At 42.7% G+C, this 17,059-nt stretch overlaps 2 protein-coding genes across 9 annotated transcripts; one reads left to right on the forward strand and one right to left on the reverse strand.

Annotated features, from left to right (window-relative positions):
- Positions 1-2,113: 2,113 nt before the first annotated feature.
- On the reverse strand, positions 2,114-6,554 carry LOC115675571 (glutathione S-transferase T1). Its single transcript, XM_030598295.2, has 7 exons — positions 6,401-6,554; positions 6,196-6,269; positions 5,241-5,301; positions 4,439-4,492; positions 3,953-4,032; positions 3,235-3,440; positions 2,114-2,481 (listed from the first exon to the last, which is right to left on the reverse strand). Exons 1-7 carry the CDS (start codon positions 6,463-6,465, stop codon positions 2,275-2,277), a joined length of 747 nt encoding a protein of 248 aa, XP_030454155.1. The 5' UTR covers positions 6,466-6,554; the 3' UTR covers positions 2,114-2,274.
- A 3,947-nt stretch (positions 6,555-10,501) lies between these two features.
- Positions 10,502-15,683, forward strand: LOC115675547 (FT-interacting protein 7). 8 transcript variants are annotated; one of them, XM_056318384.1, is made up of 4 exons: positions 10,534-11,065; positions 11,661-11,918; positions 12,021-12,146; positions 12,504-15,683. In XM_056318384.1, the coding sequence occupies exon 4, from the start codon at positions 12,522-12,524 to the stop codon at positions 15,549-15,551; it is 3,030 nt and encodes a 1,009-aa protein (XP_056174359.1). In that variant the 5' UTR covers positions 10,534-11,065; positions 11,661-11,918; positions 12,021-12,146; positions 12,504-12,521; the 3' UTR covers positions 15,552-15,683. The 8 variants fall into 8 exon arrangements, with proteins under 8 accessions (XP_056174358.1, XP_056174359.1, XP_056174361.1 ...); XM_056318386.1 differs by lacking the exon at positions 12,021-12,146 and having other exon boundaries at positions 12,504-14,588; positions 14,799-15,683; XM_056318385.1 differs by having other exon boundaries at positions 11,799-11,918.
- Positions 15,684-17,059: the final 1,376 nt, after the last annotated feature.

The following is a 17,059-nucleotide window of genomic DNA, read 5'->3' on the forward strand; positions in this document are numbered from 1 at the left end:
ACCACCATCGTTGCCCGACTCCAGGACTGCTCCAACCACTAGGCTGCGTTTGGTTCAGCATTGGGAAGGGGCTTTCAGCCCCGAAAGCCCCTTCCCAAAAATGCTGAACCAAACGGTTAGCATTGAGCATTGAAAATGCTCAAAACTAGCATTTTCAATGCTGAAAGCCCAATGCTGATCAGGACTAGCTTTGGACTTTCAGCCTTGAACCAAATGCCAAAATCATTTTTATACTTCCCAAACTACCCTCACTCAAATTTCAATATTCCGGCTTTGCCCTCTCGTTACTGTTCATCTTCTTCACCAAAGGGACTCCGGCGAGGGCAAAGGGCCGGCGACGGCGAAGGTCCGGCGAGGTCGCCCGACCCAGGCGACGGCCGCCCGAGGTCAGGCGATCGCCCAGGCGCGGCCGCTCGGGGTCGGGCGACCGCCCAGTGCGGCCGCTGGGTCCCGCGACCTCGGGCGGCCGTCGGCTGGGGTCGCGCGACCCAGCGGCCGTCGGCTGGGGTCGCGCGACCCAGGGCGGCCGTCGGCCGGGGTCGCGCGACCCGGGCGGCCGTCGGCTGGGGTCGCGCGACCCGGGCGGCCGTCGGCCTGGGTCGCGCGACCCAGGCGGCCGTCGGCTGGGTCGCGCGACCCGGGCGGCCGTCGGCTGGGGTCGCGCGACCCAGGCGGCCGTCGGCTGGGGTCGCGCGACCCAGCGGCCGTCGGCTGGGTCGCGCGACCCAGCGGCCGTCGGCTGGGGTCGCGCGACCCGGCGGGGCCGCGGCTGTGGTCGCGCGACCTCGGGCCTCGTCGCCCGAGGTCGGCGTCCCTCGCCGGGGGTCGCTCGGCGACGGCGACGGCCGCCGGCGCCAGATCTGGCTCGCCGGCGGCCGTAGCCCTTCGCCGGAGCCGGCGAAGGGTATTTTTGCCTTTTTTTTAAAAAAACCCCCTCAAAGTCCATTTGTAAAAAAAATTAACCAAACACCACTTGGGTCAAAATAGCTTTGCAAATGAGTTTTTACCAAACGCCATTTGCATTTTTCCTAAAGGGCTTCCACCCAAAGGCATTTGCATTCCCAAAGTAGCATTCCAAATGCTGTACCAAACGCACAATCTCCCAACTCCGATCCACCCATAACTATGTCCTCCTCATTGCCGTCTTCACGGTTAACCTCCACAAAACCACATTCAGAGGCTTGAGCGGCCATGGCCAAGCTTGACAAAAGTTGAGCAACCATGTGTCTCAGCCTAGAGAATTGGATCATTTGCGAGGAAGCACTATGACTAATCCATGAACGAGCGGGCGAACCTCGAGGATTATAACTCCTAAGAGTTTTCTCGGATGTTCTAGAATACTTCTGGAGGCCGGCGATATTATAATTGTACCCTCCTGTAATAAATAGAGGCAGATGGTAGTTGGGAGGTATAATCTCTACCGTTAGATTGAGGAGAGATCTACAAATACAATTGGTCGTGTACTTGTATATAAAGAGGTCTCCTCATCTCATTTGTACATCTCATTTTCAAGAGGAATATAATCCAGTTTCTCTAGAGTTTCTCTCTCTAAGATTCTTGTGAGTGAATGTGGAAAAGCCGACTTGAGAAGAAATTCCTAAGGCCGCACATGTAAAGGAACGCCAAATCGATCAACCTGTGACACATGGCTATGAGCTTGACAAAGATCGAAAATAAAAAATTATTAAAATATTATTTAAAAATATTCACGTCAGCGTCGACTGCGTCACGTAGGACGGCAGCCGGTGTTGTTAGCAATTTCCAGTCAAAATTGATCAAATGAAATGAAGTGACATAAATACAAAAGGTTTAGGACTCAATTGACAAAGATAAAGATTTAGAATTGAACTGGCACAATGACAATAATTTTAGAGTTTTTTTTGGTGATTCTCCCTTCTACCTTGAGAAGCTAGAGTTTTAGCTCCGTCACGTGTTTATACCAGCAGACTTCCCCTTTTTCGCTTAGTCCATCTGCACAAAGTTCATAAGTTTTGAAATCCAATTGTACTATTTAAAAGTTTTAGTACTCGATTGCATTTTCACAAGAAAACTTTAGTACTGCAATTATCTCCAATTTAAAACATAAACAGTTTACAAGATGAAAATCAGCCAGTAGCCAGTAAGCTGAGCTTCAACTCTGCAGATTTATTCCAATGATAGCGTAGTGTTGCATACAATTATTAAAAGCAAACATTCCCAAACTTGCGGTAGAGACCTTTGTAGGAGAACCAAGCATCTTCACCCTAATTTCAGAAGGACATCATTTACAAGTTTTCACATTTTCGAAGTCAATTTCCCTCTCGAATCAGCCAAAGTGTTTGCTCCTGCTGAACGCTGCATTTGAAATCTTGTCTTTGCTTTCATTAGGACTTGATGTACTTCATCAAAGTGTGGTTGTGTCGCTTTTCTTGTGCTCTCCATCCACTTTTGAACTTTCTTATAGGGAGCTAGAATGCGATCGCGGTCCTGGTCCCCAGTTACCTGAAGTAGAAAAAGAGCATTATTAGCTTCATTAGCAAACTTGTGTCCTTCAGGCAACTGCGCCTACCAAAGCCTCACACAAGCAATGAGGTACTGTTTGAATATTTTTCTTGAGGAAGAAGTATTTTCTGGAAAGCATAGCACAAAATTATTATCTTACAAAACTAGTTTTGCTAAGCTCCGATTGCTATATTTAATCTTTCAACGACTTAGCTTGCATATAATTGTATCCGTGTTCCACATTCAATCTGAAGTGATTACATGTTTATTACAAGAAAAGTGATTCCAAGTTGGGCCCTAGCCCCATCTCAGTTTCCTTTGATTCACAATGTAACAATATTCCTACTCAATCAAATAGTTTTTTTTCCCTAAAACAGAATATTAAAAAAGAGAATATGGAGCTCCACTCTGAATGTGTGCTCTTGGTAAGAAATATGCCGTCAGCCTTATGATTAAACCAAACTGATACATAAGTTAGAAGATAGAATAAGGAAGAAAGCACGACATGATCTGAAGGCAAGCAGCTGCCCTCTTGTCCACAATTTAAAATTTTCAGTAGAGTGATGCAATAAATTTATCGCTGACAAAAATAGGAAGGCAGAATAACACCTTTAGCTATATTAGCTTTCTTGGCCTACATCTTCTAACTTAATAATGACCTTATACTGCCTTAGTTTCTACCCTGTCACAAGATTGTCTCCCTCCATATTTTTTTCTGTAATAAAGAAAAGAATGAACTGGGGCAGAACTTACCTCTAATTGCATAATTTCACATACTAAGCTGAGGTCAGCAATGGATGGCTGAAAGCCACCTAGCAGAAATGGACCATTGCCTTTGAGCCAGATAGACTCTATCTTCAGCAAAGATGAGGACAGAAGTTTCTCACCCTCAGCAGCAGCTACTGGGTTCAGTGGTAGTCCAAGCGCGGGAGCCAAAGTAGTATTCAGAACATAGGCAGCTGAAACAAAGAAAAGTTATGTAATGTTCGATCTCGTATCTGAAGCAAGAATATATAAATAGGAAATGTTTTTCAAAGGTTGCACAATATGCAAAGAGGCCACATCACAAGCAAAACAACGTTAGAAATATCATTGTCAAATGTTCTACATTCAGATGGCTCTGCAAGATCACAAAATTCAAAGGCATCATAAATTTGGACAAAATAACACTAACTCAACTCCTATTTCACTGGAAAAAGTACTTTTCTTGGGTGAATACTCTGACACCCTTCATATTCTGGCAAAATTCCAGGGACACTGTCTGTCTTTTGAAAAATTAATCTGACACCCGTCAAAATTGTTTAATGAATTGAACTGATAGAATATGATAAGGCGGCATCAGTGTACATTTCCCGCACTCCAAATAGACTGAAAAATTGACCTAAAAGGCATCAATCTGTGTTATTCAGATTGAAGTTTAAATGGGCCATCCCTGTGCTACATTATCTAAAAATGTGAAGCATTTTGTCACCTGCTCCCCGTCGTAAATTGGAATGGTGCCAATCCAATGCTGAGTTTATCTTAGCTCTCCGGGAAAGATCAGCAGGGTACCTGTCAGAGTTTACAAGTTATCAAACAGCATGATGGAGAGATTGACTTAAATAAAATGCGAAAGGTATTTGAACATGATAATCATCCATCCAGTGAAAGAACACATGATCCTATGGCAAAGGAAGTAATATAATCGCAAAGTGAATTTCCATATTGAACGAAAAGTATCATTCTACTCCAGATATAAAAAACAAGCTATACATTTTCACTGTGAAACTATAATCATTAATACCAGAATTTCCTGGTACAATGGAAGGAAGGGGTAATAGCACAGGAGGAACTTTAATTGCTTAAGATTGCTCAACATGAACCTAGTGATTAAACATCAATTTGAGTCCAATTCTGAGCATGCACTTCCTACAGTTTAAAATGCTTTGAGTAGAATAAAAAGGATTACTGTGCTTACCAATGATCTGCAACCCCCGGAAATGCACAGCTAAGATAGATGAGAATAGCATGACTGCAAACATGAAAGTGAAACGAAACATTCTAAATCTCTGGAATATCTGCGGTGAAATATAATGGCAAATAAATATATTCTAATTCAGAATAAGATATAAAAAGTATCTGTTCAAGAGCATTCACCACAAACATATAAACTAACTCAAAAACATTGCTGCTAAGTTCACCAATGCATCAGGAATGACCTTTCATTTCCCTTCAAAATAAGAGAGATTCTGACACATTGACAAGATTACAGGAAAATCCAAAAGTGTGTGCATGTACCGTGATGTACACAGCACCTTCCCCTACAAAACCATATAATCGTACTAAAATAGTGATGTGGGGTAGTTCACACCAAAGAAAACTTTAGGAGGAATTAGAACTAAAGATGCACACTTGACTGTAATTAGTGATGCTTGCGAAACACACACACATATATATGCCACCTACAATCCAATATAAATATGGTCTAGTAGAGTCTTGGAGGGAATTAGTGCTGCTTAATTTCGAGTTAGAATAAGATATGCGGAAGAAGTACAAAAATGAAAAACTTATGGTGAATCTCTTTTCCAGGAAGCTTTTTGGGAGGTGTATTAATTTTCTAATGAACCACTTAAGCTGCTGTAACTTAGACACTGTATTTTCTTTTTCATTTTAGGCAATCTTTCGAAAATCAGAAAAAAGGTTCTCAGTCTTCTTAGCATATACATACTCTTGCACTTCAACCTTGACATAGCAAACAGAAAGATAGACAACTCCAGTACCTCTCAAAAAGCTTAAATCTCCCATCAACAATAGCTGGAACTTGTCCCATTGGGTTTACATCTGAAAATATGAACCACAAAAAAAAGTGTATACATAAGCTTTCCTCGGCAGTAACAACTATGCTAATTGTAGCCAAGAGAGAAAAACGACCTACAGAAAAGCTATCTACCCTTAAAAAGATATGTGATAAAATCCAGGTAGAGTGTCGTCTAATAACTCATAATGACCTTAAAGTACAATGGCAAATGTCTGATCCCAGGCAGAATTTAGGGCATAATTCGGGAATAATACAAGCAACTCATAAATCCATCAGGAAGAACAGAGCACAACCTTGACTCCAATGATTTCAAAGCACCTTTCTTCACATCTATGACTTGCTTCAACATCTTAACAATTTAGCCGAGGGAATAAGATTTACCCATTCAACATCTCATTTAATTATCGCTTGTCAGTCATATTCACCCAGCTATTCAACAAAAGCATCTCATCTTTCCTTGCAACCTATATTTCTTCCTTTATGGTTGCGGATATATCTGCTCAATCAGGCCGACTGGTACAACACAAAAATGGGCAATGTATTTATCATCATTCTTTAGGAGGCGTGGAGGTTCTTGAACTTATAGTGGGAGTCGAACAAAATTTGCCCTTTTCCAAACAAAAGAAAGCAAAGCAAGAACTACTTCCACATAGAAATTTAATTGGAATTCAATGAATTTCCAAGCTTCATTTCCAGTTTACGATAAACTTCAAAGCGCCAATCACTCGCGCAAGTAGAGACATCAGAAGCCATTAAGCTCTCTACGTGTCTAAACATGGATGGGTATACCGCCGCGTCCGATCGCCATCCAATGGGTTATCAAAAGATTGCACCTTTGCAGTGCCAATTTCATGCGAACCAACAGAATGCGCTCAAACCCAGTAAGACTACCAAAAATCACGGTACCGGGAGCCCACCTCTGAATTCAGGGGACCGATGCTGGCGCTTGAAGAGCTCTATCCTCACCTCCTCGAAGTCGATTCCATTGACCCTGAATCACGTGAGCTCAAGACCGAATCAAGAACCGGGAAAGCAAAGAAGAAGAAGAAGAAGAAGAAGAAAAGGGTATTGAGAATGGCGAGTATAAGACGGGATTGACGAGAGAAATCAGGGAATTCGTACTTGCAGAAGATGAGGACAGCGCGAGACGGCTGCGACATGCGGTCTGCGTAGACTTTGAGCTTCATTTTCGCTGCTTCTTTCCCCCGCTCTCTGCTGATCTGCTTGTGCCAGTGTTGCAAGAGCGAAGGAGGGAGAGAGAGAGAGAGACACTGTCTAAAGAAAAGAGGGGCTTTTTTTTTTTTTTGGTGGATTTGGGAGGTGCTGCAGTGCTGTCTTGTCTTCTTGCTAAGTGAAGTTAGCCCATACCGACCAAAAACAAAAGTTAGCCCATTTGCTTCGTCATTCTTGACTTTGGTCTTCTTCCTCCACAGTTTCGACTGACAAAGACACAGGTAAAAAAAAGCCCACGAGGAGGGGTTAGATGACTGAATAAATTATTTTACTTTTTTTTTTGGAAAATGACATAATTGATCCCTCAATTTTGACAAAAATGTTCAGTATGGTCCCTAAATTTTTAATTTATTTATTTTGATCCTTTAAATTTTGGTACATCATCAAATTAAAAAATATTTAATGTGATTCCTGAATTTTTAATTCGTTCAATTTGATCCATGAACCATGTTCAATTTTCATATAGTCTAGGTACTAGTTTGAACATGTACCAAAAGTTCAGGGACCATATTGAACGAGTTAAAAGTTCAGGGACCGCATTGCATTTTGAGCTAAAATTTAGGGACCACATTGAACAAACTAAAAGTTTATGGACCACATTATATAATGAGCCAAAATTCATGGACTATTTATGTAACTATCTCTACTTTTTTCAACTGTAAGAAAAAGATTTTAAATTTTCTTTGCACCGACAATATATCCTCTGTTTTTTATCGACTCGAATTACGACGAGATACTGTGATCTTTCTCCGGGGATCCTAGAAGGGTCAGAGCACTAAACCTCTCATGTGTCTTTGACAATAACAATGAGAAAATTTCGAGGATGTAAATGAATGCTATTACTAAGTCATATAGATATGTTGATTCTCAAGTTGGTTCGTGTTCATTACCCCGCGTATAAAGTAAAGGTCTAATTTTTGAAATGATATTATCAGTGCGATTCTCACTTAACTGTTGCAAGCCGAGTCATTCTTCGAAAATGTCCCTATAGGTGCAAAAGGATCACATTAATATATTGTACCGATCGCAATTTAAATTAACTTATGGCAAATTGGTTTGGGATCACGAGGCACTTTGGAATTCGATGTCCATTGCATAATGCATTTTGGAGTTAACCCTCGTCTTAATAAGACATTTCATCAAGTGATATGTAATTTTCATTTTGATCATTATATCTCGTGTAGTAGTCCTTCCCCCTTAATTTTTGTCAGGTTTATCAAGGATCTATACCCGATAAGACCATCATCAAAGGCGATTCCTTTAGAACCTCTCTTAAAAGTTACATAGGAAGACTAATTTTAAAATTAAAAGCACCATAACTGCAGCCCACGTTAAGATAATTAAAGTTTATTAATGACCAAATGAGCTCGACTGCACCAATCATGCTAGCCGAAAGACTTAACTGTACAAACAAAAGATCTGAGGACTCAATTACATAGAACGGCACAAATTTGGGGATCAAAAATAAAAATCGCCCGATAATAAGATATAATCCAATCTTTTCTTTGCTATGAGAAGATGGATTGAATGGGTTTGGTACCTACCTCATCCTCCTCCACTAGAATGATTAGGATAAGACAGCCAACGAAACACAAATTACCAACTGGAGCGCTTGTGACCTCAACCTCAATATGTCCGAGTGGAAACGACCCAAACCGGCAATACAACTAAGTCTAAGCCCGCCCTTCACACACCAACCGAGGTTTCCCAAGATCGACGATGAATTAGGGAATCAAGGTTATGATCTTCAACTTGAAAATCAGGTCTTGGATCATTAGACCAATCAATTGGGAAGCTCACTCCAAGACATTGTTTGATGATCATCTTGGAGTTCATCGCCACCGGGGGCCTTGGCCACTAGCCTTGCAATTAGGGTGAGCCGCGCCAATCCATTCTTTATTATAAAGTGTCGGTGCCTGCATACCCCAATTCCTCCATTGGGATAGTATCTCTTTCTTGCCCCGTCCCTAACAATACTCTCTCAATTTCTTAACGTCTTGAGGTTCAGACATAATCTTTTAAGGACTTGCTAAAGTCCTATGGTGGTATAGCCCTATCTCTAAAGACGCGAGGAAGTAAATGCGTTCCTTCTCTGCTCGTCAATCCACGGGAGAGGGGCAATAATAACTCTCCATCCACGTGTGGTACGTACCATATATTAATTAGCTAGTCCAATCCATGCTACAAAATCTCATACGGACTCCCATGATCTCTTTGCAATGATGTTCGCATTCATTTCTCATTTACTGCCCCATCATCTACTTTTGTTCACCGGGTCGGAGTAGAATAATTATAGATTTCGTGTGGGGCAGTCTCATTCGTATTGTCTCACCTAATTTCCAATACGTTGATGTTTTATTAAGCCGGACGTCCAATTTCCATTTTTCAGTTAAAATGGAGTTTCCATGAGCTCGTCATTGTAGCTTAGTGTCCCATTTTGGTTTGCTTATAATTATGCCATCGTTCGTTGTGTCGTGATGTGTTATAACTTTTGACACGCATTCAATAGTATGCATGTGGAAGCGGTGTTATCATGCGATGGCGCGAAAATCCCGATACGCCGTTATCAGGCAATGGGTAAAAATCTCGACACATGGATATATATCATGTTGTGTGGTGTGGTGACTTGATCTCATTCATTTAGTTAAATGTCTCCATCTTAATACATATACAAAATCACAACGACAATTGGGCGTTCGATCGTAAGGATGATATCAAAGTCAGGTTGACATATGAAGTAAGTATTGCACATGGGACTTTCTTTTAATTTCCAAAACTGGACAAGATAATCTCTTACTAATGATGTTGAGGGTGTTGCAAGTAGCAATCAAGCTATCATAAGGCGTTCATCGATCAATCACCCTAAAAAAAATTAAATCGCTATTTCTGAAAGGATAACTGTTACGAAGAAGCTATATCAGGCATCATTTTAATAGGGCTAGAGAGTTATGATCGTTTCCATTTTGTGACGCGCCTAAACCAAACAACCCAATAAAGCAGACCTTACACCTATCCTAGATTAAAATTAGGAAACAGACAAACCTTAGTTATAACCTAGATAAACGTTAGCATTACAAAAATGTGTAAGGACTGCATTCGGTAGCCATGCGCTACATTCACAAGTCACGTTCCGAAAAATGCACGTATATCACAAATGACATAGAGCAACATAAGTTTTTTTTCAATAAATATCTTTTATCTGTATGAATCTTGTTGACCAATGTCTTGTGAACACTTAATAAGCAATGGAGTAATAATAGTTTACAATGTTTAATATATTGCTTTTCTCGTGTCATGTGTAATTGGTATCTTGAAATTGAATTTAGCAAGTGTATCGTGACACTCATTAATAAAATCGGGTTTATATGTTGTGGCTTTTCTATGAATATAACTAAGAAGAAATAATGCCACAAATAATTCGTGAACTTTGGCTCAATCAATTGGCTCAATATAGTTCATAAACTTTAACCTAATGTGCAATATTATCCCTAAATTTTTTATACATGTTCAAACTAGTCCCTAGATTATTATGAAATGTTCAATGTTGTCCTTAAACTTAAATTAATGAAAGGAAATATTTTCGTATAATTGAGGAATTAGTTTGAATATGTATCAAAAGTTCGGAAATTACATTGAATAAATTAAAAGTTCAGGGATTACATTACTTATTGGGCCAAAATTTAAGCTCCCTTTGTGTCATTTTCCTTATTAAGAGCTACGAATACAGGTGCATGGTAATGAAGTGAGGCAAACCGCACGCTAACACATTGATGCTTCTCGCCTCGGGAAGCGAAGCAGGAGAAATTGGGGGAGGAGACCAGACCAGTGACCTTGAATGACTCTCCCTCTCTCTGTCTCTTCCCTCCGGGACCCATCATTGTAATGGCTGCATTGCTGTAAATTTATTTCTCTTCTTGGTTCCAAGTGCCCACCCATCTCTCTCTCTCTCTCTCTCTCTCTCTCTCTCTCTCTCTCTCTGCTTCTGAAGTTCCCATTTGGCTGATGAACGGTATAGTCGCCCTCTCCTTCCTGTATTCTAGTACTCTTTTTCAACACCGTCAACAATGCGTGCCTCTACCTCAGTGTCCTGTTCTTAGAGCAGCTCCAAAGCGTGTGCACCAACATAGATTGTTCAACTCAAAGTCGGTTTTTTTGTTGTGCGAGGGTGTGTTCTTGATTTCCACATTTGATCTTGCCATTCCAAAAGGAGTCGGTCCATTTTGCTTGAAAAGATCTCAGCAATGGCATTTACATTTTGGTGAGTCATGAGTCTTTAGAAAGTTCTTTATGAGCGCTTCATAAACGATAATGCATTTCAGCCTTTTTACCTTTTCTTCTCTCTCTCCCCTGCAATAAATGACAAACAAGCGTTTCAACGTCTTTATTTGGGTGTATCCTTCGTTTTCTCTTTTGAATTTTGCCCCACCAAACAACACATGGGTTGTTTTTCCAAAAAAAAGACAACACCAGCGCAAGCGGCTTTGGAAAAATCAAGAATGCCTCGTCTCTGCGATGGGTTCTCTGTGATGAGATCGTGAAATGATCCACAGCTTCGTGGGTTTTTCTCCTTTCTCCATTCTTTCCCCTTCACTGAATCTGTCAGATATTTTTCATAGCGCGGTTCGATGCATATTTTATCAGATCCCCGTGTACTATTTGCCAGTATAATGCTTGCATTAGTCACCTTAAGGCATGTGTCCTAACCGCTCTTTCAGGATCTACGAACTCGTCGTGTAATGCACCTGATTCATTTTTATTTTCCGATTATTTTACAGTTTCTTTTGGCTCATTGTTTGGCGTTGTTAGCAAAAAAAATGGTTTCAGATCATTTTACGAGGGAGACCACATGCACCTAAACAACTGTTGACTCTGTTTGCTTTATTATTTTAATTGGCTCACTTTTCATCACTTCAAGTTACGATCTCTCTTTATTTCCGCGTTGCCAATAGAATTTGCAGTACGAGACAAGAAAGAAGCGATCTTGTGGGCTCTGTAATGGTGCTAGTTATCAATCTCCCTTTGATTCTGCTAATTTGTGAAGGCAGGGTCCTAACTTCTAGCTTGTATATAATTTATTTTTTATGCTTGCTATTGTTTTATTTAGAGTTCCTCTTTTGTCTCTGTCCAATGCTTCCAAATACAATGCCAGGGATTAATTATTAATTGGTGTCCATTGAAACAGTAAGAAAGTTGAAAAGCTCTATGTTCCGTGCATATATGGCGAGGCGATTGATGTGTTGTCGAATTGAGATTTGATCTCGGGTTTCCATGTCTTTCATGGTTTCAGAGATTGGAGCTACTGCTAGAGTGGGTTGCGTGTGAACTAGTGTTTTGCTGTTCAAAAGCTGGCTTCTTCAACAAAAAGACTCTTCTTGGATTCTTTCACTGCTTGACTTGAGCTTTAGAGGTAACAGTCGATCAGATTCTTAATAATCACTGATTTCTAGCTGATTCTGAGAGTCAGAAGGCTTTGATTTGTTCAGTGTGCCTTATCTTAGTGTCCTGACAGATCCAGATGGTTATAGCTTATCCAGTGTTCGCATATGTGTAGCTACTTAATCATGTACATGCTGAAGAGTATTATTACCTGACTATTGAATGAATCTGGACCTTGTAAAGGGACAGCCATTACAACGTACGCCATCCCTCTGTCTCTTGCCTTCAGCGCTTTGTAGGAGTGCTCTTGTTGAATGCTTATTTGTAGATTCATTTGTGTCTGACTTGATTTATCTCTTTGGTCTCTTTGAAAACACTTGTTGATCTCGAACTTGTTCTTAATTGAACATCGCTATATCCAACTTGATTCCTCCACTGAAGATGATAATAATATCTCTCTTCTTCTATTACTCAGAATTGAAATTTGCGCTTCCAACATCACTCTTTTATCTATTCTTTTCTCTGTTTCTTTTATCTATTATCTTTGGTCCTTTTACCGTGAGTATGCTGTTGTTAAACCAAAAGGTGATTGCTTGAAACTTTTTCTGCTTTGCAGGAAGCTGTGATCTCAACGATGAGTAACCTCAAACTAGGAGTAGATGTTGTCGGTGCTCACAATCTTTTGCCAAAAGATGGGCAAGGTTCATCCAATGCATTTGTGGAGCTCTTTTTCGATGGGCAGAAGTTTCGGACCACCATCAAAGAAAAGGATCTTAACCCCATTTGGAACGAGAGCTTCTACTTCAACATCTCCGACCCTTCCAATCTCCATTACCTCACTCTGGACGCATACATCTACAATACCATCAAGGTCACCAACACCAGAAGCTTCCTTGGGAAGGTTTCCCTTTCCGGCACTTCCTTCGTTCCCTACTCTGACGCTGTTGTGCTTCACTACCCACTGGAAAAACGTGGCATTTTTTCGCGTGTGAGGGGGGAGCTCAGCCTGAAAGTGTACATCACTGACGACCCAAACATAAAGTCTTCCAACCCACTGCCGACAACCGAAGTCTCTCAAAAGGATCCAAGTGCAAATGTCCCAAACATGGTTTCTAACACGGGCCATGCTGAGAAAGGTGGGGTGAGACACACATTTCACCACCTCCCGAACACGAATAATCAACAGCAACAGCAAGTTCCTGTTGCGCCGGAAATTCCTCATAGGGACCAGGTGCCTCAACATGATCATGGGCCAAAGTACGGCATCGACCATATGAAAGCAGAACCGCATCCTCCGAAGCTGGTCCGGATGTACTCTGCAGCGTCGTCCCAACCAGTTGAGTATGCCTTGAAAGAGACGAGCCCATTCCTCGGAGGGGGAAGAGTTGTTGCGGGCCGTGTTATTCGCGGTGACAAGACAGCAGGTACTTATGATCTCGTTGAGCAGATGCATTTTCTCTACGTGAGAGTTGTTAAGGCTCGTGAGCTTCCGGCCATGGATGTTTCTGGTAGTATTGATCCGTATGTCGAGGTGAAAGTGGGGAACTATAAGGGAATTACTAAGCACTTTGAGAAAAAGCAAAACCCAGAGTGGAACCAGGTGTTCGCTTTCTCGAGGGAGCGGATGCAAGCATCCGTGCTAGATGTTGTTGTCAAGGACAAGGATCTCGTCAAGGACGACTTCGTTGGAATTGTGCGCTTCGATGTTAATGAGGTCCCACTTAGGGTCCCGCCGGATAGCCCCCTGGCACCGGAGTGGTACCGGCTTGAAAATAAGAAGGGAGAGAAGATAAAGGGAGAGCTGATGTTAGCAGTTTGGATCGGCACCCAGGCTGACGAGGCCTTTCCCGATGCTTGGCACTCCGATGCCGCGACACCTGTCGATGCTACGCCGACGGTCTCGACCCTGATACGCTCAAAGGTCTATCATGCACCGCGGTTGTGGTATGTGAGGGTTAATGTTGTGGAGGCTCAAGACTTAGTTCCGACCGAAAAAAATCGTTTCCCTGATGTTTATGTTAAGGCTCAGATAGGGAACCAGATAATGAAGACAAAGACAGTTCAGGCTCGGGGCTTCAATTCCTTGTGGAATGAGGATCTTTTATTCGTTGCTGCCGAACCTTTCGAAGACCATCTGATCCTTTCAGTTGAGGACCGTGTAGCCGCTGGCAAAGACGAGATCCTTGGGAGGGTCATCATCTCTTTGGCATCGGTGGAGAAGCGCGCAGATGATCGGATCATCCACTCTCGCTGGTTCAATCTAGAGAAGCCTGTAGCCGTAGATGTGGATCAGATAAAGAAAGAGAAATTTTCGAGCAAGATCCATCTCCGAGTTTGTCTAGATGGAGGATATCATGTTCTTGATGAGTCAACTCATTATAGTAGCGATCTGCGGCCAACTGCTAAGCAGCTATGGAAGCCATCAATTGGTGTTTTGGAACTCGGAATTCTGAACGCCGTGGGCCTTCACCCGATGAAAACACGGGACGGCAGGGGCACGTCTGATACATATTGTGTTGCCAAGTATGGTCACAAATGGGTCCGCTCGCGCACCATTGTCGACAATCTGTGTCCGAAATATAACGAGCAGTACACTTGGGAGGTTTTTGATCCGGCCACGGTTCTAACGGTAGGTGTATTCGATAACAGCCAGCTGGGTGAAAAAGGTGCAAATGGCAACAAGGACCTGAAAATCGGGAAGGTGAGGATCCGCATTTCGACCTTGGAGACGGGTCGTGTCTACACGCACACGTATCCACTCCTAGTGCTCCATCCTACAGGAGTAAAGAAGATGGGAGAGTTGCATCTGGCAATACGGTTCTCGTGCACATCTTTAGTGAACATGCTTTACATTTATTCGCGTCCGCTTTTACCTAAGATGCATTATGTGAGGCCCTTCAATGTGATGCAGCTCGACATGCTCCGCCACCAAGCTGTCACCATAGTGGCAGCAAGACTTGGCCGGGCCGAGCCTCCGCTTCGGAAGGAGGTGGTGGAGTACATGTCTGATGCGGACTCACACCTCTGGAGCATGCGCAAGAGCAAGGCAAACTTTTTCCGTCTGATGTCGGTTTTCTCCGGACTGTTTGCTTTGGGAAAATGGTTTGGGGATATTTGCTTGTGGAGGAATCCCATTACAACTGTGCTCGTGCATGTGCTCTTTGCGATGCTCGTCTGCTTCCCGGAGCTGATACTGCCCACTACATTTCTGTACATGTTTCTGATCGGAGTATGGAATTTCAGGTATCGCCCCAGGTACCCTCCCCACATGAACACCAAAATCTCGCAAGCTAATGCGGTACATCCTGACGAGCTGGATGAAGAATTCGACACATTCCCAACCACACGCAGCCCGGATCTGGTGAGGATGAGGTACGATCGGCTCAGAAGTGTGGCTGGTAGGATTCAGACCGTGGTTGGCGATGTGGCGACCCAAGGAGAGCGGCTTCAGGCTTTACTGAGCTGGCGGGATCCACGTGCTACGGCAATCTTTGTCACTTTCTGCCTCGTCGCTGCGCTCGTATTGTACGTGACCCCCTTCCAGGTGGTGGCAGGATTGGCGGGATTTTACATGATGAGACATCCTAGGTTCCGTCACAGGCTACCTTCGGCACCGATCAACTTCTTCAGACGCCTGCCAGCCAGAACTGACAGCATGCTGTAAAAATGTAAAACCGATGTTCTGGCCTGTCTAAATCTAAATTTATCCTAGTTCTCTTTCTAGTGTGAATCTTGTATTGTGGCCTTGCGGTCCTGAATTCTGTTATTAGAGTAATAACTTTAGACTATTACTGGATTCAGCTGTTTTGGGCAGATCAGTGATGGACATATAGTAGTCGAAGACTTTGAACTGGTTGTCTAAATATTACGCTCGGTGGCGCATGTTCGCCGTGGCAAACTCGATTATCCACGTCTTCTTGTTCTTGTCAATCGTACATGCATCAATGACTCGACTATAAGGAGAGAAAAGTCAACCATTACAAATATGAGTCGAGTCTTAACATTTGTTAATTTCTTGCACTTAAATCCCAAAATTTTCAATTTGTGCATTTAAGTCCTAAAACTTGTCAACTTAAGTGGACAATTTTAGGCCTTTTTTAACTCTTCCACCTGATCTCCCCATAACATAGACAGTGATTGGACAAACGACCATGTTTACATTCCAAACTCTGGCACCAGATCCTTGTGTTTATGGTGAATTAGCCTAGTGGAGATTTCACATGTTAGTTTCACATACCAGAGTGATGCAGGGATTTTCCCGTACTTACGTATCCTTTTGAGCGAAGCTAGCAGCGTCGGGGTCAAGAGCGAGTGATGTAGAGGGGTGATACAACTGGTTCTTGAGAGTGGCGCCAAGGCATTTGTGCTAGGAGTTCTAGGATAAAACAGTTATATCTTTGGGGAGTTCCGAAGGCGGGATTGGCCTCCGTGCACAAATTAGTTGGGAGTTGATGCTGCTTTCCTAATAAGGTCATGGCAGGCCGAAATTAGTTGTTTCACCTAAAATGTTTTGTGTGTCTCGAGCTAAGCTAAGCATAATGTGAACCGATATGAGAATGCTACTCGCCATGCTGTTCTCTAGAACAACTATAGAATGAAGGCTTGTCTGGTGTCATCTCGACTTGCCAGGCACTGCACGAGCTATTTCTCGGCCAAGGAACTGGTGGCCCATGACAGATGGCATTGGAGTAGGATCCCTGCAGTAAGTGGATGATTTGGGGGAAAAACCCGTGGTCCACTTGGTTCTATGAGGGTGTAGGGGTTCGGACAAAGTACGGCTCTTGATTTCCTTCTAGGATGACAATGGGAGCACGGGAAGGAACCAAATTGCTCCATAAATAGGGAAACTCTGGATCAATTGGCGAATCTCAAGATGGGTCTGCTACAACGTTTTTAACAAGAAGAGAAATCTCCATTGGTCTGCTAAGATCAATAGAAGCTTAGTAGGCGAAAGAGAGTACTACCAAAAGTGCAGTTGGCTCCAAATGCCACATTTGTTAGGGAAAGCACAAGTGACCAGAAATGCCCGAACAGCTTTGATCAAGGGAAACCATCAATGGAGTGCAATGGCCTATTCTGTTGGGCGAGCGTCCCTATTCATGTAAGATTCGACCAAACGGCGTTGATGGTACCAAAGCGACGTAGGGAAGCGACAGAACAGCCCGCAACGAG

This window comes from Syzygium oleosum, unplaced genomic scaffold, assembly GCF_021117445.2.
Source record: "Syzygium oleosum isolate NSW1041296 unplaced genomic scaffold, Sole_v2.1 Sole_v2.15, whole genome shotgun sequence".
NCBI classification, from domain to species: domain Eukaryota; kingdom Viridiplantae; phylum Streptophyta; class Magnoliopsida; order Myrtales; family Myrtaceae; genus Syzygium; species Syzygium oleosum.